The 24,655-nt window shown below is 38.8% G+C and overlaps 1 protein-coding gene across 2 annotated transcripts in view; it reads left to right on the top strand.

Moving 5' to 3' along the window:
* ppfia2 (PTPRF interacting protein alpha 2) overlaps positions 1 to 24,655 on the top strand; it is a 107,325-nt gene that overhangs the window by 63,682 nt on the left and 18,988 nt on the right. Inside the window, exons 5-21 of one of the 2 annotated variants that reach the window (XM_081364476.1) lie at positions 2,951 to 3,058; positions 4,706 to 4,921; positions 5,384 to 5,530; positions 6,617 to 6,751; positions 8,396 to 8,479; positions 9,082 to 9,213; positions 9,295 to 9,357; positions 9,466 to 9,557; positions 10,427 to 10,565; positions 10,645 to 10,862; positions 13,835 to 14,075; positions 14,497 to 14,526; positions 15,396 to 15,523; positions 15,620 to 15,798; positions 16,031 to 16,121; positions 20,312 to 20,393; positions 21,531 to 21,731. In XM_081364476.1, coding sequence (XP_081220602.1) covers positions 2,951 to 3,058; positions 4,706 to 4,921; positions 5,384 to 5,530; positions 6,617 to 6,751; positions 8,396 to 8,479; positions 9,082 to 9,213; positions 9,295 to 9,357; positions 9,466 to 9,557; positions 10,427 to 10,565; positions 10,645 to 10,862; positions 13,835 to 14,075; positions 14,497 to 14,526; positions 15,396 to 15,523; positions 15,620 to 15,798; positions 16,031 to 16,121; positions 20,312 to 20,393; positions 21,531 to 21,731 — 2,286 coding nt within the window. Of the gene's footprint in view, positions 1 to 2,950; positions 3,059 to 4,705; positions 4,922 to 5,383; positions 5,531 to 6,616; positions 6,752 to 8,395; positions 8,480 to 9,081; positions 9,358 to 9,465; positions 9,558 to 10,426; positions 10,566 to 10,644; positions 10,863 to 13,834; positions 14,076 to 14,496; positions 14,527 to 15,395; positions 15,524 to 15,619; positions 15,799 to 16,030; positions 16,122 to 20,311; positions 20,394 to 21,530; positions 21,732 to 24,655 lie in introns of both variants that reach the window. The other variant, XM_081364475.1, reaches the window with a different exon arrangement.

Below are 24,655 nucleotides of genomic sequence, written 5' to 3'. Positions count from 1 at the left end.
CGCAATCTCAAACATAGCCTAAATATTTTGCCCATGTGGAGGATAAAATTCGCTATTCAGACCAATTTACATCAAGTAGAAAACACGAAGATTAGATATCATAAAGAGATCGATGGTCTCTTTTCTGCTCGTGTCCCACATCCCTCTCAGAGCGCAGAGTGGTTGGCTATATTCTGCTATATCAGGCGTCTTTGTGTGGAAATATAAAACGAGTTTTTATTTTTTTAAATAACCCCCCAACCACCGCCGGTAGTTGGTCCATTACCGCGGTGGTAAAAAAAACTGCCACCGTCACAGCCCTAAATATACTAAATAGGCTATAATAAGATAACCTTGTTTTGAAATTCTATATTGACTGGGTTAAATAGAATTGCATTACTAAAAAGAGACTAAAATACAATTTTCATTGACTAAAACTAAACTAAAATGTCATCAGTTTTCGTTGACTAAAACTAGACTAAAATGTCATCAGTTTTCGTCGACTAAAACTAGACTAAATGTCATCAGTTTTCGTCGACTAAAACTTGACTAGACTAAAAAGAGTATGAACGTGACTAAAACTAATAAAAACTAAAACGACAGCTTGACACAAAGACTAGACTAAAACTAAAATTAAAACAGGCCGCCAAAAACAACACTAGTCCCAATCAACCTGAATTCACTCTAAATATATCGTCGCTGTCAGGCAGAAACCTTGCGCCCATTCTAACTCCTTTGAGCTTGATTTTAGTGAAATGTTAATGTCTAATGACATTTGCAAATGTCTGACCATATATAATGCCACAATATCAACTTTGACGAAGCTGTGTTTAATTATTTAAAAAATCTAGTGCTTTTTTTAATTTCCTGAAAAGTAACTTTTTTAGAGATACGAGGTTTCCACCCGACAGCGACGATATAGTACTTTGGATCTGAAGACTTTATTCTGAAGGGAATTTTGAAATTTTGTTAGTTCAGCTTTTTCTCCCTTTATAAAATCTCAGCTATGCTCTCAATGCAATCTCCGATTTATGAAGAGTGCTTCATTTCTGCAAAAGTACAACTGAACCATCTGAATTTCAAGTTCATGTTAATATCTCAGTGTTAGATGGAGCACTTAACCCATTCAGGTGCGTCACAAAGATGAATCCGGTTTCTGTGAAGTAGTTGTTTTGTTTGAAACAAACCAGCATTTCAGGGACAGCCGCGCTTTTACGTGCTCCTCTTTGATGAGACCAAATGAACGACATCAAAGCGTCCATGCTCACTTTCATTGGGCCTCCACTTCTCATTTACCTTCATTTGCAAGTTGACTCAATATTCCGGCTCTTTGTGGAGTCAGAAGGTGCGGGATTGTTTGATCTTCAGACCTTGAAAAATGGCAGACAGTTCCCTTTCTGTGCCTTCAAAAGCGAGAAGCCCCTTAATTGCCGCCTCATTAAAGGAATGCGTGGCGAGCGGCGATAAACCAAACAAAAGAAAGCGGATGTCTCCCTTATTTCCATCCATCCATCCATCTATCCCGCTTTCTCTGTGTTCACAGTGGACAGAGCGTCTCAACATGGGAGTGGAATAATCTCCCAATGCCCTTTAGCCTGGAGAGAGAACAATGTGTGTGTTGGTGTGACAGTGCTCATAAGTCAGATAACCTGCTTAAAAGATGCTCCTGGAAGAATACTAGGTTATTTTATTAGGGAGCATATGCCAGCTGACATGGTCAGCAACTTCTTCTTCTATATTTGTATGCACTGCAGTTTTACATTATTGGGCTGTGGCAGTTTTGTGCTGGTCTAGATATACTGAATTTTATCATTTACATAATAATGTAAGATATAGCGGCATTCAGTGTTGTATACACCAACAAAAAAGTACCTTGTTATTTATTTGAAGTTTCCTATAACTGAATGATAAAATCCTGTGGGATCACTTCAGAATGTTAACACACTCATTTAAGAATTCTAGTCCTGTGACAGCAGTGTCATATGAAATCTCTAAAGAAACACTTGACATGACGTGCCCTTAAAGGGGTAATAATATAATAAAATAAAACTTTATTTGTTCAAGAAAAAGTCATCATTTAGTTTTTCATCATAATTTCCCACCTTCTCCCTGTCTAATAATTAAACAGGCTGTTTTGTGCTGTTGCTGTGCCTTTAAGACTTCCCTGGAAAATCCTTCTCCGTAAGCAAAATTAGAAACGTAATTTATGGTTTGTGGATCCAATACAGTTGGTCCTCCAAAATTGTTAAGGTTGGTTGTTAAATGATCACAAAAGACACTCGTTTCTTAAATTCCTGCCTCTCCACAATTCCTGTCAGAAGGAGGTGTGGAACTCTCAGTGCCTTTGATACTGTACATTTGCAATTTAAAAAATTGCTGTTGATGTGCCATATGAAGCGAACACTTCTAAGCTGTCTGCTGTAAGTCTGATTTATGATGCTGTTTTGCTGTATGCTTGCAGTTTAGTAAGAATCAACATTATATATTTACATCACACAAAAATTACCCTGGAAAACATGCACGTGCATACACTCCAGGAAAGATACGGTTTTGTCTGCTTGTTGAAAGAGTATGTATCTGGTTTGTTGTTTCCAGGCTATACAAATAAAGCTTAAGACTTGGTTTACCAAATAATGATAGTAATCACTTAGAATGTGACATTATATGTGTAGCGTCGGCTACGATGTCTTGGAAACTCTTGGAATACAACAAATATGCATCCGGAAGCACAAAGCAGAAAAATTGTTGTTCTAGTATTAATGTCACATGTGAATATCCAATTTTAGGATTTGTTGTACCAGTGATGTCTGTGTCAGATAAAATTCTCCTGTTTTGTCGTTACTGTTTGGTATATTATTTGCCATAAAGTGTCCTGGTAAACAACATAGTACAGCGTGTTTTTATATCAATATCGCATGTTTTCTTATCTTATTATCTTTCATTATTTCTCTTTTATATTGTGCTTTTGCAGATTGTGGCCTTAAGGGAGCAGAATGCCCACATTCAGAGGAAGGTTGCCTCAGGAGATGGGGCAGAGGACTTGTTGGAGGGAACTGATGCACAGAAAGTCCATGGCAAGGTGGGCACTTACTCCTGACTGGCTCCGTTTTCTCAACAGTCAGATTGTTCTATAAATGTTTATATTTTCCAGAAAAATCTTACCAACCCCAAACTTTTGAATGAGACTGTACATAATTGGTGCCTTGAGGTGATTTATTTTGATGTAGGATTCTTTTTAGTCCAGTAGAGAAGAAAGAAAATCAGTTCTGAAACTAATCTGAAAATCAGTTTTTGAACACAGAGGCGTACAATAAAATCAATAAGCCTTCACTATACAGTCAACACACACACACACACACACACACTCAACCTGTGAAACTGTATTTCTAGATGACATTTAATGTCCCGTTAAACCGATCGTAGCAGAATCTTGCCTCCTGATGAAAAGATAACAGGATGAAAGGATGAGAGAAGTGTCGTCCTGCTCTCACTGTCACCGATGGGCGCCGTGTTGTGCGGTGTTGGCATGGTGACAGTGATGGCAGGAATTTGTGGCCTCGTAGAAGATAAAGGTTGGCACTTTGACAGTGTATCTCAATTGGCCAAATTAATCTCCCATGATGCTCAATAGATTTAGTTGCAGTACTGACAATATCCAGGGCCTCTGGCACTGATGCATGGGTCCAGCCGACCAACTAGAGGTCAGTGGTTTTGCTTGTACGTTAAACAAACCAATCTGACCCTCCGAAATAGATACAGACAAAAAAAAGAAGAGAGAGAAAGAGAGTGAAAAAAGTGGCAGTGAGTCATTACCCTACAGCCGCTCCAGAATAAACCACTGCTATTCTTTGTCTTGTCATTCACATCTATTTGCGATCACAGAAGCTGTTCTGGTGAAGTCGTGTCAATCTCTCGTGGCTTCACAGCTTTGACGGAGTAAATTCAGTGTGCTCTGCAAATGATTTTATCACCCTTCTGTCTTACAGTCTGCAGCCATAAATTAAACGGGATATAAAGTCTAATTTTAGTGCGGCATAAGACGTGTCAAGTCTTAGTGTGAATATGTGACAAGAATCTTTATTTTAGGCATGGCAGAGGAAATACACACACTCAGAATGCAATTAGACGGAAATGAGGATGCTGGGAATTAAAAAATCCATATAAAGAGCCGCACAAACTAGTTGAAAACATGGAATCATGGAACTTGGATTGAGTGATTATTGTGTTTCTATCATGTTATATGTTTGGCAGCAGTTCTTCTAACCCTATTTGATGGAGTGTGTAGCTTGTAGGAATTATGTAGGAAGACACATCACGGCCATGTTCCAGGATGACAATGTCAAGATTCATCAGGCTCAAATTGCTAAAGAATGGTTGGGAGGGAGCATGAAGAATCATGTTCACACATGAATTGGCATCTCTGAGTCCAGACCTTAAAGTCATTGAAAGTCTTTGGGATGTGCTGGCTTTATAGAGTGCTGGACTCTTGCATTGTCAATACAAGATCTTGATCAAAAATGTATGCACGTCTTGATGGAAATAACATCACACAATTTAATTTCATGTTCATGTTTAAATGTTTATTATTTTTCAATGAGTTTTATATGGTTGTAGTTTTAGCTTTATTTAAAGAAGCTAACCCTGAATTTTATCATTCCTTCATTTAATTGGTTTAATTGATCTCACGACACTAAAGGAAAGTGTATTGTGTGTGTTTGGGCTGCAGCGGTTGTCTAACGGGTCGATGGAGGACGAGGCCAGTCAGGTGGTGGAGCTGCAGGAGCTGCTGGAGAAGCAGAACTACGAGCTGGCTCAGATGAAGGAGCGCATGTCCTCGCTGTCCTCCCGCGTGTCCGAGGTGGAGCAGGAGCTGGAGACGGCCCGCAAAGACCTCATCAAGAGCGAAGATGTGAACAACAAGTTCCAGAGAGATATTAAAGAGGTGTAGTATATGGCTGTGTGCGAAACCTCATCCGACAGTACACCGAATTCAATGTTTGAAGCTGTGCAACATCCTTTCTACTCATTGAGAGTTCTTAAAAGGTGCCTTCTTAGAATATTCTGTTCGTAACAGCCCTGACTGACCAGGTGTCTTCGATTTTGGACACTGACTCCCATCTTGATGTCACATTGATAATTAGTGACAGCCGGACAGAGTCTGGGAAATGTCTGTTGAATTGGAGATTCAGCTATTGATGGAGAGAGAGGTTGTGGCAGCCCAAGGCAATGTGTGTGTGTGTGTCTCCATGTCCGAATGTGAGCATTTGCCTTTATATTTGTCCTCAAGCCTGTAAGTAATTATAGGGCAGGATTTTTGATTGACAGCAGACTATTACACCTGCGGGCTCCTTAGGTGTGTGTCCACTAACCAACAGTCTGCCAATATATTTGTATGTTTATACAGGCTATGTGTCAGAAAGAAGACATGGAGGAACGGATCGTGACTCTTGAGAAGCGCTATCTCAGTGCCCAGAGAGAGTCCACGTCGCTACATGACATCACAGACAAGCTGGAAAACGAGCTAGCCAATAAGGAGGCGTTCCTCAGACAGGTCAGGTTTTGACCACTTGTTTTCCAATTTCCTTCTCCATTTCCCTTTTGTATTATTTCAAATTGCTTTGATATTTTGCAATTACTTGCCTTCCGTATTCATACATGTGTGAAGGCACAGATGTTTTGAACTTGATAATGGACAAACAGTCATTCCATTCGTAACTGAACATTCCGTTCCGCTGATGTCATGGTCAAGATGACACTATTTCTTGTGGTTCTCCAAATGATCATTTACCAACATTGCCTAAAAAGATAAATGTTTTGAACATGTAACAGATATGCAAGGGCATGGCAAACTTGACAAACCATCAATTATCTATCATAATAATTCAGACACAAAATTGTATTCTGTCATTATTTACTCATTTTGTACCAAATTTGTATGACTGTAGTTTAGAGTATACCCTTTTCCATATTAGTGTTATTTTGGCATTATCTATATAGTATTCTATATATATATATATATATATATATATATATATATATATATATATATATATATATATATATATATATATATATATATATATATATATACATTTTTTTATATTTTCAGTTGAAGTTTTAGTAATTTGGTTATGTGCTTTTGCATTTTTATATATTTTTTATATTTAGTTTTTTTTATGTTTTGTTTGTCTTATTTTATTTCAGTTAGTCACCATGACAACATTTCTAAAAAAAAAAAAAAAAAAAAGATGTATAGTATTTATATTTTTTTTCAGCTTTATTTCAATAAAAATAGTTAAATAGTTTATTTGTTGTTAACAATAACAACACTGTTCCGTATAAGATAAGTGAATTAAGACAGGTGCTGCCAAGCTTCAGTGTGCGTTTATCACTCACTAGAGTTTATTGTTCTAAGAACAAGCAAAAAATAGGCAGTTATGTAATTTTGTTTGTTTGGGCACACTGAAAAGGGCCACGCTGATCCACTTGTTGCTGTGGAAGCTGGAACGTCCTATGATGTCTGCTATTTTATGATAAACTCTTTCTGATTAGACAATGTGTGTGTGTGTGTGTGTGTGTGTGTGTGTGTGTGTGTGTGTGTGTGTGTGTGTGTGTGTGTGTGTGTGTGTGCCCACAGATGGAAGAGAAGAACAGGCAGTTACAGGAGCGGCTGGAGTTGGCAGAACAGAAGCTCCAGCAGACCATGAGGAAAGCTGAGACACTGCCTGAAGTCGAGGCTGAGCTAGCACAGAGGATAGCAGCTCTCACCAAGGTACCACACACACACTAGCTGTGCATTTAATGAATTGAATACGTAAAGTGCAGGAACATCTGGGAACACTTATGAATGATGACTCTTAAATGAATTTGTGAATTGTTTTTTTACTTATTTATTGACACAACTATAGACACAAATGAATCAGACAAACAATACTACTTCAGACTCGGAGAGCGACCCAGACATCAAAATGTGGCCCATATTGGCTCAAATATTCAGGCTAGGGGTTCAAGGGCCATTTTTGAGGTGAATTTCTCTTTCTGACCACTGCACATTAAGATGCTCTAAAAGTTCTTGGTCTGGTTGGTGCAAAGCATTATATTGCACTTAGTGTACATTTATTATGTGCATTGATCAGCATAAAAACTTAAATCATCAGTAGCAGTAGAAATCTATTTGTGTGTACTGATCAGAAAGTTTTGAAGGGCCATATGGTTATATATATATATTTTTTTTTTTGTTGGTTTGCTTGACATGTGTTAACACGTGTACAACAATCACAAATTTTCACCAAACACAGAATGCTTAAATCTTTTATTCATGATTTTATGTGAATTATTTCCTTTCCACAGTGTACATAACCAAAACAAATGTTCTTTATAAAGTTGTTATATTGTTTATATAATTAACTTTATAAAAAATTGCATTATTATACAATTATCTTGATGGAAAAAGTAGCAGTGATATTTTTTTAGTTCTTTATAAATTGTTATATTAGTTACATATTAACTTTGTAAAAAATAACGTTATTATTATGTTAATTCTTTCTTTATAAAATAAAAAAAATGTAGGTGCGGGACTTGATTTTGTCCATTGAGAATGATTAGATGTTGGATGGTTGTGGTTTGCTGTGATGTCATGTGAGTGACAGGTTGTCCCGCCCTAAACACGTCATCAGAGAAGAGATGTTGCTGCAAGAGGGAGTCAGGAGAGGAAGTTATTTTGATTAAAGTTTAAATGATATATAAGAAATGCTGCAATATTCCATTTAAAAAATTATAATTTTGATTTCATGGTGACTTTAAAGAAAAAGCAAGCAGGTTACAAGACAGAAATTAAATACCTGTTCAGTATTTAAACCATCTGATAACAAACTGCTTTGGTAACATTTACTGATAGAAATTATTCATATGATTCTCCTTTATTAATATTGTGTGTTATTTCTCTGTATTGTGTGGTTTGGTAGTCTGATATGGTAGCTAAACTCCAGGACATGAACTGCAGTCTTAGGAAGGTGGGGCTGAAAGCCGCTCTCTCTCTCTCTCTCTCTCTCTCTCTCTCATTCCCTTCACTTTGCTCTGTCTGGTTGTGGGTCTGTTCACTGCTGGTGTATTTCAGCTGCATGTGATGCTCAGCTGGGATTTTCTTCGCTTTAATGAGTTGCTGACGTACTTGGTTCTTTCTGTTCACCCACGAGAGAACAGAAGCTTAAGGAAATACACTCCTTCTCTTTACCTGTCTGCTCAACCATATCTGTGGTGTTTGGTGTGACGGTACCTTATAAACCAAACACACACTCTCATTTTGATTCGAGCCAACATCACATGGTTCATGGGTCCTTTCTCTGCTGGTTTGGGCTAATTTGTGGATTTACATTTTCTCATCTGACAAAATACATTGTTTGTGTTTGTTGTTCAGGCGGAGGAGAGACATGGCAGTATCGAGGAGCGTATGAGACATTTAGAGGGTCAGCTGGAGGAGAAGAACCAGGAACTGCTCAGGGTCAACATCACTTTATATCATTAAATTATATATATTTTTTAGGAATTGCATACTTGTATACTATGTTCTATATTTACAGTATGCTTACATTGTGCAGAATGTACATTTTCTGTTTATATGGAATATCCAAATTGCCACCCAAATATGTAGTATAAAACAGCATTCTTCGTTGGAAAACAGCATCCCACAATGCAATGCACTCTACCTTGACCTTCCATTTCCAGTATGATGAAGAAACTGGCATCAAAATCAACTATGATTATTGTCTAATTCTAACGGATTATTTAATTGAACTGCCAAAAATACAAAATATAATTTTTTTACTTTCTACATACCTGGGCAACATTTGCAAAATTAAAACACTCAGAGAGCGAGCGAGCAAGCGGGTTTTTTTTAGCATGCAATATATAGTGTGTATAGTATAGTATGGTAGTATTTCATTCCGAACCAGAAACATTGTCTTAACTGATTTAACACTAAATCTTTCCACACATATAAACAGTATAAAAAGAGAAATGTAAAATTATAAAATATTTGATTTGTGTAAATATAATGTTAAAAAAAGAAAATTATAGATAAAATGGTGTATTGTGTTTCCTCAGGCTCGACAGAGAGAGAAGATGAACGAGGAACACAACAAGCGTCTGTCAGACACTGTGGACAGACTCTTGACCGAGTCCAACGAACGATTACAGCTCCACCTGAAAGAGAGGATGTCCGCTCTTGAGGAGAAGGTGGGAGACGATCCAACCGTCAGTACCAATGACTTCCGACCACGTCAATCACTCATACCGTTTCCATTGCTTCTCTTTCAGAATGTGCTAATACAAGACTCTGATAACTACAGGAAGCAGTTAGAAGACTCCATTCAAGAAAAGGTCATTAATTTTATTTTCCGAAAACTAGCTTGGCTGAACGAATTTTAATGCAATGTTTTGCTACCTATTCTGAGTAAAATTAAACTTTAATGTGCTTTGCGGTTGTAGTCTCATCTCTCGGATGAGATAGAGAAACTGAGATCTGAGCTGGATCAGTACCGGTTGAGGGCCGGATCCCTTACAGAGCCCACACTGTCACGGTGAGACAGAAATCATGAAAAACTAAGAACTATCCTTTTACAATAAACAGTAACTCTGTTCCAAAACCCAACAAGCTCAACAGAATTTTAAGGCATCATAGGTGTGCGCTCGACATGAAGGCTGCAACATTAGCAGCAGCATCACATGTATGTAAGGGTGCATTGCTATGAGGTAAATAAAAATAAAAAAGGTGAGAAATGCTGACTATAAATAGATTAAATATTATAAAACTATGGATAAAAAAATATACATATAATTAAAAATGTATTATTTCATCCAAAATGTATGTTCTGGAAGTAAAAATCTTTGTCCAATTTTGAAATAGTTTATGCTTTAAATCAAAGTTTGTAATGTTATTATTCACCTCATAGCTGGTTGGTTTGGTTCATGGCTTATAACAAAGACTAAAAAAAAACTATGGGGAAATGAATGTGAAAAATAGTTCCAGATTCCAGTTCCAGATTCCAGAGAAAAATAGTTCCACTGAAAAAAAAATGTTCTATTGGAGTATTGGGCCGTTAGCTTAGCATCATCTTCAGAGTAAAGTCTCTTGTATACTTCCCATGAGGATTTATGTGGCAGTTAGAGTTGCTGCCTGTGCTGTTCCTGATCAGTCATTTATTAAGTTCCAATATTGGTTGAGAACTAGTGCTTATGTAGACAGCAAAGCAGCTCACTAGGTTTTGGAACAGAGGTAATGTTACCCTCTCTATGCATTGATATTAATTAAATTACTTGTGGCAATTTTGATTCCCCTGCATGATTTTATATTGTTCTTTCATTGCAAATGACATTTTAGCATTGAAAAGTTTATTTAATGTGTCTAAATTCTAGATGTCTTAATGATGGATTGTGGTCTTGATTCCAGGTCCCATCTGGATGCTTCCGGAGATCTGCGTTTCTCTCTGGGTTCTCTTGCCGAGACGCAGTCGGACCATTATCGCTCCACCAAGGTGATCCGCAGACCAAGGAGAGGGCGCCTGGGGTTACGTACGGACGAACAGAAGGTAGGAGCTCTTCACCCCTTGTTTCTTGAGCTTCGTACTGAACATCACTTCTTTCTGCTTCTCTTTCATTTCTCTGCAGGCTAAGTCTCTGGGAGAGCACGAATGGCGCTCTCAGCAACTTGGCGTTCTGGGCGGCCACCCGTTTGAGAGCGACACGGAGATGTCGGATATTGACGACGATGACCAAGAGACCCTTTTCAGCTCGATGGATATACTGTCTCCTGGAGGACATTCAGATGCTCAAACTCTGGCAATGATGCTGCAAGAACAACTGGATGCCATCAATAAAGAGATCCGGTCAGTCTATTCATTGTGACCACTGCACCCTTTGAAGACTTGGATTAAAAAGTCTAATTCTTAATTGTCTGCCCAGAGATTGAGAAGAGGTTTTACTTTCAAATGGCTTTAATGTCTGTTATGTAATACATCTCTATAGCAATGTAAGAACATTATATTTCTTAAACATATCACCTCAAAGGTCACCAAGGTTGTTAGGTTGGACAGCTGTTTGTTTACACTACCAAAAAGTCTAAACCAGGTAGTCACCTGTCCAAAAATTCCCCCCAAAAAATTAAATCCGGTCCAAAAGAATGTTAATGATATCTCAAATGCTGATTTTAGGTCTAGTAGTACTAGCAGAGAAATATAGCCAAGGTTGGATAACAAAAGCAAGTAATTTGTTACACTGACAAATGTAGATGTGGGGCCTGAAATCTGACTCTCTGTTATGGGGGAATTATTTTTATTATTTAATGAAAAACCATGTTTGTTGTTCTGAAAACATAATTTAAATGTCATTTATAAAATCCATGGTCATAATCTCATAAATAAGACCTCAGTGGTCTTTTTAATCTGGTTAAGGCTGGAATAGACTACAAAACTTTTTTTCAGATCTTTTCTCTAATTTAAAGTCTGGTGGAGTTGATGCTAGTTGCTGAAAGTCAGAGCAAGTCTGTAGATTTTGTGCAGTCAGAATTGACAGATTTTCCCAGAAGATTGTGTGGCGTATGATGGGCACATCCTCTGATGTGTTTGGTTTCACATATTGATTTCTTCCACTCAGAGGATATCAAATATTTTATATTTTAAGTAGATTTTATTTGTTATGCGTCCCCTAGCAGCGAGGTATATGTTACTGCATGAGTTTGTTGTGTTCTGAACAATTTGAAAGTCATTGTCTAGTCTAGTCGTTTTGTGTATGATGCAGTTTTTTTCTTTAGTCAATTACATAGTCGGCAACCAATTAAATTTGGTTCAGATTTTAAAAGTTGTGTAGTTTATTCCAGACTTAAAATCGCATGTACGGCTATTTTTTCCTACATTTTTACTGGCGCTTACAGATCATTCTTTCAGTCTTTTCACTCACTCATTCTCCTGTAAAAATGTACATCTGATTTATTTTTTTTAATTCTAAGTGTTTATTTGCCATTTATTAGATGACTTTCATCAAAGTGACTTGTACATTGATTCCTTGTACATTTACAGTGACAAGTTCCTTGACTATTATCCCAGTAGCTTTTATGAGAACATACATAAATGTATCTTAAAAGTGTAGATTTATCATGCAAGTTTTTCTCCATAAACTACATATAACCTTCTACTCCCTAGCTAATCCCTTGGCTGTTTTTTGTTTTGTTTTATCTGTCAAATTTATTAACCCGCTTATACCATGGTCACTTACGAAAGAAAGAAATATTTAATCAATTAATAATACTTTAATGTGTTTTAGAGTAAAAATCGTGAGGGTTTTTATTTATTAAGTCGAGCGTACTATTTAATATCTTCCGTATACAGGCGTTGCCAAGCAACGTGGCCACAGCGACCCGACCACAGCAGTTGATCAGTGAGTTTGAGCCAGCGCAATCATTTAGAACTGTCATCAGGCAAATTGACGGGACGCCTTTCCTAGGTGTACATTATCACTTTTTAATGGACACCCTGCCAATCAGAATCGAGCATTCACCCAGACCATGGTATAAGCTGATTTAAATATCAGCCAAAGCTCAGGGTTTCTCCTGTAGGCTGTCCAGTTGTTATTGAACAAGATTTTGACTGAGGTTGACTGAAATGTAACGGCTGTTTCTGCAGTTCTTGCAGTTCATGTCTCCTCATCTCCTCAATATCACACCACTATCACCTATCTGGCTTGATATGTCAGCGCTGTGTCCTGTCTGTCGATCTCCCTCACATATTGGAGACCATGAAGACTGGATGGTCACTTGCACCTAAGGTTGTCAAAAGCAAATGTATGACTCCAATTTTCATTGAGATCTAATTTGAATTTTGTCCAATTCAGTGGAAATGTGTGATTAAAATTTGATGAAGCCAGAACAGACGGCAAGTATTTCTTGAGCCTTTTTTTATGGAACTTTAGTTGTATTTTATGTTTCTAAGGTCATTTTAAATTCGCTAAGAGCCACTCACAGCAGACAAGGTTGAATTTTTTAGTTTGTTCTGTCCTGTTATTTCCCACATTTATTTTTGGTCGGGAGCCCCCTTAATGTAAAACTGGTTTATAAAAAATACACAACCTCAAATATAATGTACAGTACAGTATGTGTTTCCAACTTTATTTGGTACCAGTGTTGAAATACAGCTCACTGTACTATTAAACTAGGCCTATAATATGTGCTGGTTGTTTTGATTACCACAGTAAGAAAGATGGTCTCTCTGCGCGCTGTTTACTTCTCTCCTCCCATTAGTGGTCCGCTTTTGATAAAGCACCAGCTTTGGTGTTTGGCTAAAAGACACAAAACCGTTGAATGCCTTACAACCAACTGTAAACATGTTAAATGCTTGACAAATGGTCAATGTTTAATTGTTTGCAGCCCAGTCGATGGTTCCTTTACAAGATATTCAATAATCTGAGCCCATGAAAAACATCAACTACAAGAGCTGTCGAACATTAGATCAGCAAACTGCAGTTTGCCATCCTTGAGTGTTGTCGGTTCGTGTCCTCGAGCCTTCACTGACTGAAACCAACCGCATAAGTCTTCGGCCAGTAAAGCACAAGCATGTTATTATTTCTCTGTCTCTCTAAGCTTGTTATTGCATTTATTTTGTCATTTTTCTGTGTTCAAAGTTTTTCATTTGGCACTTTCCATTGTACTAAGGGGATAATTAGAAGTTTTAACTACAGTGTTCTGAGTCTTTTTGCCAAAAATGGTTACATATTTTCACCCAGCAAGCTTAGCACTTCCAGTAATGTTGTAAATCAAAATGTGGCCTAACTCACTGTAGGCTAAACTCTTTTTCTCTTGTTTCTCCAGGCTGATCCAAGAAGAGAAGGAGTCGACAGAACTGAGGGCAGAGGAAATTGAGAACCGCGTGGCCAGCGTGAGCCTGGAGGGTCTGAACCTGGCGCGGCTTCATCATCCCGGAGCCTGCATGACTGCCTCGGCCACCGCATCCTCCCTCGCCTCCTCCTCACCTCCCAGCGGACACTCCACCCCCAAACTCACCCCGCGCAGCCCGGCCCGCGACATGGAGCGCATGGGGGTCATGACACTGGTATACGAGCTCACGCGTATCTCTGTCCTACAGGGGTCATATCATGAGGATTTACAGTACATTTTCTTTGATATTTTAGATATCAGCTGTGCTGACCGTAGATGGAAGAAAACAGTCATTGGAAATGAAATTTTTATTTATTTACTTTATTTAAAAAATGTATATGACCTCTTGAATAATATTTGTTTAATTTAAGCCACATTACTTGAACGTGTTTGGGACATTTTTTCAAAGTTGTAGTGCTGGTTAATCCACAAATGAAACGGTATGAAATCTCTCAATCAAATTCTGTATTACAGCTTTTCTAGTATTTTCTCTGCAGTTTCTTTAACAACACGTTGAGTTGCTTTGAATGCTGTATGACTATCGACTCCATTAACAGGCAGAAAGCTGTTAACGTTTTATCTTTTCTGTTCTGCAGCCTAGTGACTTGCGGAAGCACAGGAGAAAGGTACTACTTAAAAGTCCCCTCACAAAAGAGTTCATGTATTTGCCATGACTATTTTCATAGGCACCACAGAGGACACCAGGGTTGGGCAAAAATTTGAATGTAAAAATTAGTTGGAACTGAATTGTACTGTAGCTGTTATAGTTCAAAAGGGTGTTGATCTGGAATGAATGAGTATAACACAATATAATGAGGTTTATTCATGGCACTGGCAAATTAACTTAATTTAAATGAAAATCCCTGAAAACATGTCTTATTATTCTTCACCATTTTGCTCTTTAAGCACATTTATATTGTTTTAAGGATGTTTAGATATTTGTGCTGGTTAATAAAACAATAATACTGAGAATTATAGCAGTAAATAAGTATTAATAAATATATATAAATGCAAGTAATCAATAATTTATAATTATTTTCATTATTGCTTATTATTAATATTATTATTAACATTAATTATTAATATCTAAGGTTTCTGGAATACCCTATACTGTATGTTGTATGAAAATATCTTTATGGTTAATTTAGAATGAAAAACACATATAAAACGTCCTGTTTTCAACCCAAAAACTCATCTTCATGTCGTTCCAATCCTGTATGATTTACTTTCTTCTGCTAATGGTGATATTTTGAAGAACAAACAACATTGGATCCCATTGACTTTCATTGAATTGATCAATGATGTCTCAAAATATCTTAATTTATATTCCACAGAAAAAAAAAGTCATAGTTTTGGAACGGCATGAGAGTGAGTAAATGACAAATATTTCATTTTTGGGTGAACTACATTTTGGGTGAATTTAAAAAGACTTTCTTAATTCAATTTGGAATAGTGCGCAATATTGGAAGACACCAGAGTTTTCTTTCCCTCACAGATCGCAGCAGTGGACGAGGACGGCCGAGAGGACAAGGCAACCATCAAATGCGAGACCTCGCCGCCTCCCACACCTCGCCATGTCCGCATGACCCACACGCTACCCGCTTCTTCGCACAATGACGCACGGTGAGAAAGCGAAAAGACGCCTGACAGCAGCTAGACACGTGCTGCGTACAAACATAACTCAACTTTAACACTGTTGATGTGATTGACTGTCTCCAGGCTGACGGCTACATTAGAGACGGAAGCCAGTGCTCTGAGCAGTGTAGCCAGCAGCCAGGACTCCCTTCACAAACAGCCGAAAAAGAAAGGCATCAAGTCCTCCATCGGACGACTGTTTGGGAAGAAAGAAAAGGCCAGACTGGGGCAGCTGGGGAAAGAGATTATGGGACCAGGACAAGGTACGGACATAGACACAGCACCATAGATAAAGACATATAAACTATTAAGGGGGTGTGGGGGGGTGGGGTCTGGTTTAAATTCAGGTTAAGCTCTATGACATGATGTTGATATATCACAGCCCTTTTCAATACTGATTTAATCTGATAAAATACTGATCTAGAGTTGAATATAAATATAATGATCACACTAACATTATCAGATGATGGGTTAATGGCTTTTTACCATCAATAGGAAATGTATCCGATCCTGAGCTTATGGGTCAGGATATTGCTGTTGGAAAGCTGGGAACACAGGCAGAGAAAGATCGCAGGCTTAAAAAGAAGTAAGTATTTTATAAATCGCTTTCTGACAAATTCAAATTAGATGCCAAACACAACCTTTTATGAAGGTAATTAATTCCTGGGCCCAAATCTTGTAAAACTAAGTAAATGTTACTGACACACCATGACAACCTTCCTTACAAACTCATGTTTTTCTTCACACACCTGCCTGTGAAAACATATGGCCCATCTGGATGCTTTGTAGTGCCTTAGGCCAGAAACATACTTTACGCCAGTAAGCAAGCGCATTGCAAGCGTGCGGTCCTGTTGTGCAGACTTGGTGTGCGTTTTTGTGTCACTTTGGCGATAGCAAGCCTCAGTGCTCATGATAGACTAATGCGATAAAGTAACTGTTATTTAGGTAGCTAGCTATGAGCATACTGACACTATAACTAACGTAGCTAAGTTGTGAAGCTAAAATATCTTCAAACCATTGATCCGCCATGACAGTAGATGACCTGAAAGAACAAACAACCATTCAGTAAGACGCTAGGCTATGACGATGCTTGTAGTAACACTGAAAATTTTGTTGCATTTTGTTTCATAATGAGTAATTTTCCGATAAATAATTGTTTCTAAACAATTTTTTTGTGACATTTGAAGCATCGACATAAAATTAATCTAAAATGTATATAAAATGACCATTTTGATGCACTAAAACTTTTTTGCCAAAATATCCTGAATGCTGAGCATGCGTAACCAACTGCCGTTCGCACATTTACGTATTTGGGTAGAGTATGTTTCGGGCCTTATGTTAGCTCATTTAATAAAAAGAACGAATTTTCATGGTCAGTATAGTTTTCATTCGTTAAAGTTTACAATAACAATACTGCCTTATTATCTATATGCCACATGTTGTACTACTAAGATAATGTAATTGTGTTGTATTTGTATGATTGTAAATTGTATGTTAACATGAGAATGTGCCTTTCATAGCAAGCTTGTGAGTTTGTCTCATACTTAGATGTGTTTACAGCATGTCATGATGTGATGCTTGCCGAATATCACGTTTCTTTGCCTTAACGCTAATGGTTGAGTGTGACCGTTTTATGTAACTTGACTCATGTCGGTCTCATCCATCGTGGCGCCATGCGAGGACGACTCTTCACCGTTTCCATTGCACACTTTTTGCATGCTGTATGATATAAAAAAAAAACCTTTTAAAGACAAGATCCGTTCAATTGTGACCGACAAGTCAATATCAAAGTGCAAAAATACAACAATTCCCAACAGTAATGCACGTGTCTGAGCTGAGGTGTTTTTCTAAACTACATACAGTATGCTCAATAACAAGCATTTAATTTTGTCTCCCATCGCTTTCTCTATTTTTCTTTTCTCTCTCTCTCTCTTTCTCCTCATCTGACTCTGTATCAGCGGGTAAGTTTAGTTTGTGTTGCCGAGACTTGCTGCACTGTCGACGCTCTGTCCGTGTCTGTCGTCATGCTCCTAAAGTGTGTGTCTATCTTCAGGGGGGTCCGACGCATTTCCTTTCTGTCCATCTAGAGACCCCTGCCTCTGCCTTTCTTTTTCATTTGACTGTAAATGTGATTCTCCCCCTCTGCAGTTCTATAGAGGATGCATCTCTGCCTGGAGAGAGAATGTGTGCCTTTATAACAACCTGTTCTCGATCTGCCATGCCGAGGCCTTTCTCCTCTCGTGTATGTGTGCGTGCGCGTGTGTGTGTGTGCATTGTGTGCCGTATTCAATAACCAGGTCTCGTCTCTGGTTATGGACTGTCAACTCATTGACTACTTCCCTGCTCTCTTTTTCTTTTCATTTTGTTTTCTCTCATAACTGTTTCTCTCCCTCCCCAGCGACAGTATGTTCAGAGGAAGTCACTCATACGCATTACATTGGACCTGAACATATGCAGTCCAACACGTAAAGATGAGGAGAGATACATCATAACCACCACCATCACCACGAAGGCCTTATTGCCTTTACAGCACACAGACCCGAAAGTTCACGTCCACTGGATAGTTCGCCACCGACACGGTGCCCGATCTGGTTCTGTGCTTTGTGTTTACATCAAAGAAAAGGTGGTTCAGGAAAATTAGGCCCTTTAAACCTGCCAGTTTGTACTAGGAAACCTTATTCATGCATATTTCACCCAGTCTATTTTCTAAATGCATGTTGTGAACAATTCATCCTTGCAACAACAAACAAATCTTAATCATTCAAAATGTGATAACTCTAACTTCCAGTGAAACGACAGACTTCTCTCCGGTGACGTATGCCGGATTCTCCACTCATTTAGTCCGCTTAAACCCTGCCCACAATTGACTGCAAGTTCACATTAAGATCTGCCTCCATCTAATTAACAACTAGTGGATTGAAATCCATTTTTTTTCTTCCAATAATTAGTTTCACCTGGATGTCAGTCACAGTACGGAAGAAAAGATCTGTCACTACTTCCAACTTTAACTCTCATTGTAAAGTCTGGTCCACTTTATTAGCAGCTTATTCAGACCAAGAGCCGTTTACTTAAAACTGAGGACCAACATGTCCTGTAACATGATCAACCATATTTTTAATGTGTCTTTTAGGGTCAGGTTTATCTGAAATAGCTGATACTACAATAGAACATCATGGAATAAGCGTGTTTGCTTAGAATGTTTTTATCCCCTTTGTTCCGAAGATAAATAGTTACAAAGTTGTATTTTCACAAGGTGCCATTTCAAAAGGGATCAAAACTTGTTAATAACAGTGCCATTTATGTACCAGGGTTTGTCTCATAGTGGCATTTTCCAAACATTTTAAATGGGTTTATCGTGGCTTTCCCATGATCCACCGTTATTTTTATTCAATAGTTTGATTAAAAACCAGCTTTAGTTGTACAAACAATCTGCATAAAGGAACAGAATCACTTGGAATGCTAAAATATGTTCCCAAAACAAGGACTAAGACTTATAAACAAGCCCCCCAACACACACACAAACACAGAACCGGATCAGACACCATTGCGGCGCCATTTCGGTGGGAAAAATATATCAGTGGTCACGTAAACGGTTTTGAGATATATTTTCTGCAGACAGAACCATATCACTCACTACAGCATGTGTTAGTACTGTACCCAACAGTTCATTCAAGTGGCCTAACTGTAGACCCCAAAGATGCGTTTGGATTATGAAGCTGCTCTGAGGGAGGAACATCCAACTGTCTCTGCCTTAAAGTCCACCATCCGTGAATCATAAAATATTCACCTGTACTTGTTCTGTAGCCAAATGCCCTCAGAATTCCAACACAGTTCCACCAAACATAAAGCCTTGCCTTGGAATATCTCTAAGTTACGGATCCTTGGAGACGAGTACATTCTGACGTTCAGACATTAGCAGGAGAGATATATTGGAACATTGCTGAGGACACACTCTGTTACAAGTCCTTCAGCCCCTGTAAAACCTTGGAAAAAGCTAAACATATTTCCCACTGAAGAACGCTGTAAAAAAAAGCGTCTGTGTGAAAGTCTGATGAGAGTTTATGATAGCTTGTCTTGTCTTAAAGCACAAATATTTATCAAGAAAAAGACGGAATAGGGTTCAAAAGAAAAGGTGTTTCTGTTTTCCCTCGATAAGTCACAGCATTCCAGTTTCCTTAAGCTCTCGGTTTTATAGGCGAGGATCAGGACACAGCAAGGAAATGTCACGATATGTTTATCTGAGAAACTGGAACTTTCAGTTAGTTGGCTTCTCAGCGTGATCGACTTCAACCTTAGTTTCTTTGTTCGTTTTATCCCACCGCAACCTGGTCTTTGATTCATAAACAGAAACCCAGACCATTTTTAAGAGACGAGACGGATCTAAAATTAAATCATGAAGCGATGTGAACTCAAACCAAGCATTATATTGGCTTAGGTACTGCTTATTTACAGAGATTGCATGAAAAGCTAGCATTCGTTATGCTACATGCTAATTACGGACTAGTAGTAGTGGGTATGAAAGAAACTTTTAAAAAGAAACGTATGCATTTGGTGTTCCATGTTGCTCTGATAAACAGATAGTGGCCATTAAAGCACAGGAAACCTGGCAGAGACAGATAAAGCATCTCACTTTCTCTCTCTACATGCCCCGTTCCCTCCCTCTCTCTCTCTCTCTCTCTCTCTCTGTTCAGTTGATTATCTCTAAGCTAGTTCTGTCTTTCTCCTTATCTTTCTTCCTCTCTGTCTCGCTTTGTCTCTGCCACCTGCTCTCTCTAGGCACGAATTGTTGGAAGAAGCCAGAAGAAAAGGGTTACCTTTCGCTCAGTGGGACGGTCCTACAGTTGTCGCATGGTTGGAGGTGGGCAGTATTAATTTTCGGTTTGGGCACATAAACATGAATATTAATTATGTGATGTATCTTAGTAAATGTCTGCCATAGTAGAATCGAAAATGTTTTCATTTGTCATGCGTCTCCTAGCAATGAGGTGTGCATGATTCTGCATGAGTTTGTCCTATTCGGAAGGACTTGACGGTTGTTAAGTGTTGGATGTTCAGAAAACTTTTAAGTAAGCAAGTGTATTATGTTCAATTAGGACATTTAAGTAGCTTTTATAAATGTGCCTTAGAAAAAACATCACTGCTGTGCATCTTGAGACAAAACAATGGCAGTGATATATTTTAAGGTATGCCAGTACAAGTTGCTTTTAGTTAAAACAGCTCAAACATGCATTTTAGTCTGGGACTAACTTAAGCGTTAAACCGGGGGCTAGTGTTTTTTAAAAGTCCAGTAGTGTATTCCAGCCTTAAAGATGCCATTTGTTATCTGGTTAATGTTTTATATGTCCAGCTAAGCAGCCAAAAACAAAGAAACTAATATAAAAATAAATGTGATTATTGCTCCAAAAAGGGAGGCCTGGGATGGTATCCTTGAAATTATTTATGTATTTTTTCCATATAATGGCACAGATAGCAAGTTTATTGCATGGTTAAGATAACTCCAAGGCTCTTTAATGGCAGCTTAATGAGGATCTGAGTAGTAGAACAGTTGCATATTACATACTGAGATCAGTCTTTCCCAGAATGCTGCAATTGCAGTATTAAGCTTTAGAGTTTTTTTGTTGGAGTTTCCCAACAATGTTACATATAAATATTCAGTAGAGAATGAGTTGCATGAGTTGGCCATGATGCTAAAACATATTTGTTTATGGTCAGAAAAGACTTACACATAGGGCAATGGCGCCATCTAGTGGTGAAGCTTGCAATATAGATGTTTTAGAGCAGGGGTCTCCAAACCTGCTCCTCAAGGGTTACCATCCTGCAGAGTTTAGCTCCAACCCTAATCAATCACACCTGAACCAGCTAATCAATGTGTTCATGGTATAACAGGTAAGTGTGTTGGAGCTGAAGTCTGCAGGAAGGTAGCTCTCCAGGAACAGGGTTGGCTCCCCCTGTTTTAGAGTTTTAATCATGCAACAATGTGCGTGTGTGTTCAAAGCTGTGGCTGGGGATGCCAGCATGGTACGTCGCAGCATGTCGTGCCAACGTAAAAAGCGGGGCCATCATGTCTGCCCTATCGGACACCGAGATCCAGAGAGAGATCGGCATCAGCAACCCACTGCACCGCCTCAAACTGCGTCTGGCCATCCAGGAGATGGTCTCGCTCACCAGCCCCTCGGCTCCCCCTACGTCTAGAACCGTGAGTACACACACACACTTTATTTATTTGCTTTCTTATCAATATCATACATTATTAATAAGTACAAAAACAAACTCTCAAAGTTTCATCATCAAAGTACCTTACCTTGTTTGGCAAATACTGGGCCACGCCGGTCCATCGCCATAATAGCATCCTTACTGACAGTTATTTTTAACCCATTTGCAGCTTAATTTTTTTTCTGTTGTCATGGTAATAGTATTTGCATCATCTGTGACAGCTGATCTGTGACTGTATTGTGTGATGACACATTCACAGACTGACACACACATACACACATCCCAGCAGTCAAACTGCAGCTTATTTAGGTTTTTCTATCTCAAAGGTATTTGTATGCACACTTTCTTAAAGCATCTCCTGAAAAACTACTAATTACACAAAGTCTGGTGCACACTGTACGATTTTGTCCACAACTGGCCATCTGACACAAATTGTGCGTTCAAGACATGTCGAAAAGTACGCCACTACAAAGTCATACATACGGGTGGGAAGCTCAGGATTCTCTTTCAGCCCCGATCTTTACGGGCAGAATACCACAATATTTATAGGTATTTAGCAGTGACATTGTCAGGCACAAAATATAATAGCATTGTAATATGGCAATATTACAAGTTTACAGTGGCTACTTAAATGAATTAAAAAAAACCACTAAAAAGCCAAACAAACCTGATGCACATTCTTTGTTAATTTAGAGAAGGTACACCGCCACCTTGCTCCAACGAAAGTGACTTGAACGCACCTGACGTCGTAAACGCGTCGTATTTGACAATAACAAGCTCACAAGCAAAAAGAAAAGGAATTGCGCAGGGTGCACAAGACTTAAGGCATCAACTAATTTTGCATGTGAAATGCAGTTTTCATCTTCAGCAGCGGCTCCCGTCCCGTCAGAGAGAACGATGTTTGGTCTCCCCTGACGTGCGTTTGTGCGCTCAGTATGTGTTTCTCTGGCACATATCTCTGGACTCTGTGTCTCGCTAATGATCTGACTGTGATGCTGTAACACTATTGGCTTACAGTGCTGCTGCTCTTCTTCTTTAACACTGCTTGCCCTTCCTGTCGGATTCATCTCCGGGGCCGCACACATAGCCGTCGGGTAACGTGTGGGTAACCCACGAGGAAATGGAGACCCTTGCCGCCCCCTCGAAAACGGTCAGTCACCTCATCCTTTTCAACTGTCTAACAGAAAAAAAGCCCACCCATATGCTCTTTGCTTACCCTTACTTACATTTTTTGCAAATGTTTTTGTTTCACAGAATCAGGATAGAGCATGAAAGTCGACATGAAATCGAAATGAGCAATCATTTACTTTTCTAGTACAAGTTCCTGGTCTTATTGTGCTCAATTCAAGTCGCAATAATGGCAGAAAACAACAACAACAGAAAAAGAATCTTTACGGATATGTCAAGATGCTCTCGAAGGAGACTTTGACCCACTTTAAACGCTCAAATACATCAAATTAAGGAAGTAAAATGATTTGCGAATGGGGATTCATGTCGACTCCAAGCTCTGGTCTTTAACTGGGCAGAGGAAGATTTCCTCAGTTCACGTCTGAATATAATCAGCTCATATGTGCCGCCATCAATCACATCCAGCGCTAACAATCTTTAGATGAGTGAACCAGCAGCGACAGAGGCCCTAATTTCATATAAAACAGCTCTCAACGAGGCTGAACGGACGTGACGTTCAAATGGAATGTAATCAGTCAAAGGAGAATAAAACTAGCCTCGTTACACTCCATTAAGTCTCATACAATCATCACGGCTCACCCTCATCAGCATATAACCATCACCGAGAACACGAGTCTGGAACAGAATCAGACCAATGCATGTTGTGAATCTGATGCACAACCCCAAATCCAGAGAAGTTGGTCAAGAATATGTGATTTGTTAATTGTCTCTAACCTTTATTTAACTGACTAGGGTACAAAGATTTTCACTGACCAACTTAAGTGTATTTTGTAAATATAAACAAATTTTGATTTTGATGGCTGCAACACACTCCATACAAGTTGGGACTGAGGCATGTTTACCGCTGTGTCACATCATCTTTCCTTTTAATTACACTTTTTAAATGTTTGGGAATTGAGTTAACTCATTTTTGCCCAATCTCCCCTGATACAAGACAGCCACTCAAAAGTCTGTGGTTGTCGTTGTCTGATGCTCAGTTTCATGATGGGCCGTGCATTTTCAATAAGAGACAGATCTGGACTGCAGGCAGGCTTTAGCATGTGCTGAATGAGGTCTTGCTTTCCAGGAAAGATGTCATCTTGATGGCAGTTTATGTCTCTGTACAATCCAAATATACGCCTTCACCTCAATGGTACCCCTCACACATTTGTACCCCCATTCAATTACAGATGTTTGCTTTTGTTTGAGAACTCGATGTCTGTTTTCCCCAAAAACAAGCTGAAACATGGACTCTGACCACATCACACATTCCTTCTGTCTTTTAGACCATCTGAGATGAGCTCGGGCCTAGAGAACTCGGCAGCATCTCTGTATTGAACAGATCCATTTCTAGATGTGGCGGCAGACTGTGTTAAGTGACCAGGGTTTTCCAAAGAACTCCAGAGGTCATGTGGCTATATTTAATAGAGTAGCACAATGGTTTCTCATGCAATGCCATCTGAGGGCTCGGAGCTCACGGACGTTCAACAGAGGTTTCCTGCCTTGATTTCTCTGGATTCCCTGAATCTTTTCGCAATATTATGTATGGTAGAAGGTAAAAGAATGAAATGGTTTTTGAAATGTTTGATAATTCTCTCATGAAATGATGAGCAATGACCCATCTTTGCTTGCAAAGATTGAGCTGCTCCTTTTACACTCAATCACAATCCCCTCTCACCTTTTACCAATTCACCTACTTTGTGGACTGTTTCAAGAGTTTAACTTGGATATTCCATAAGC

This window comes from Scardinius erythrophthalmus (genome assembly GCF_964197995.2).
Source record: "Scardinius erythrophthalmus genome assembly, chromosome: 4".
In the NCBI taxonomy this organism is placed as follows: Eukaryota; Metazoa; Chordata; class Actinopteri; order Cypriniformes; family Leuciscidae; genus Scardinius; species Scardinius erythrophthalmus.
This window is presented reverse-complemented; position numbering and strand designations above follow the sequence as displayed.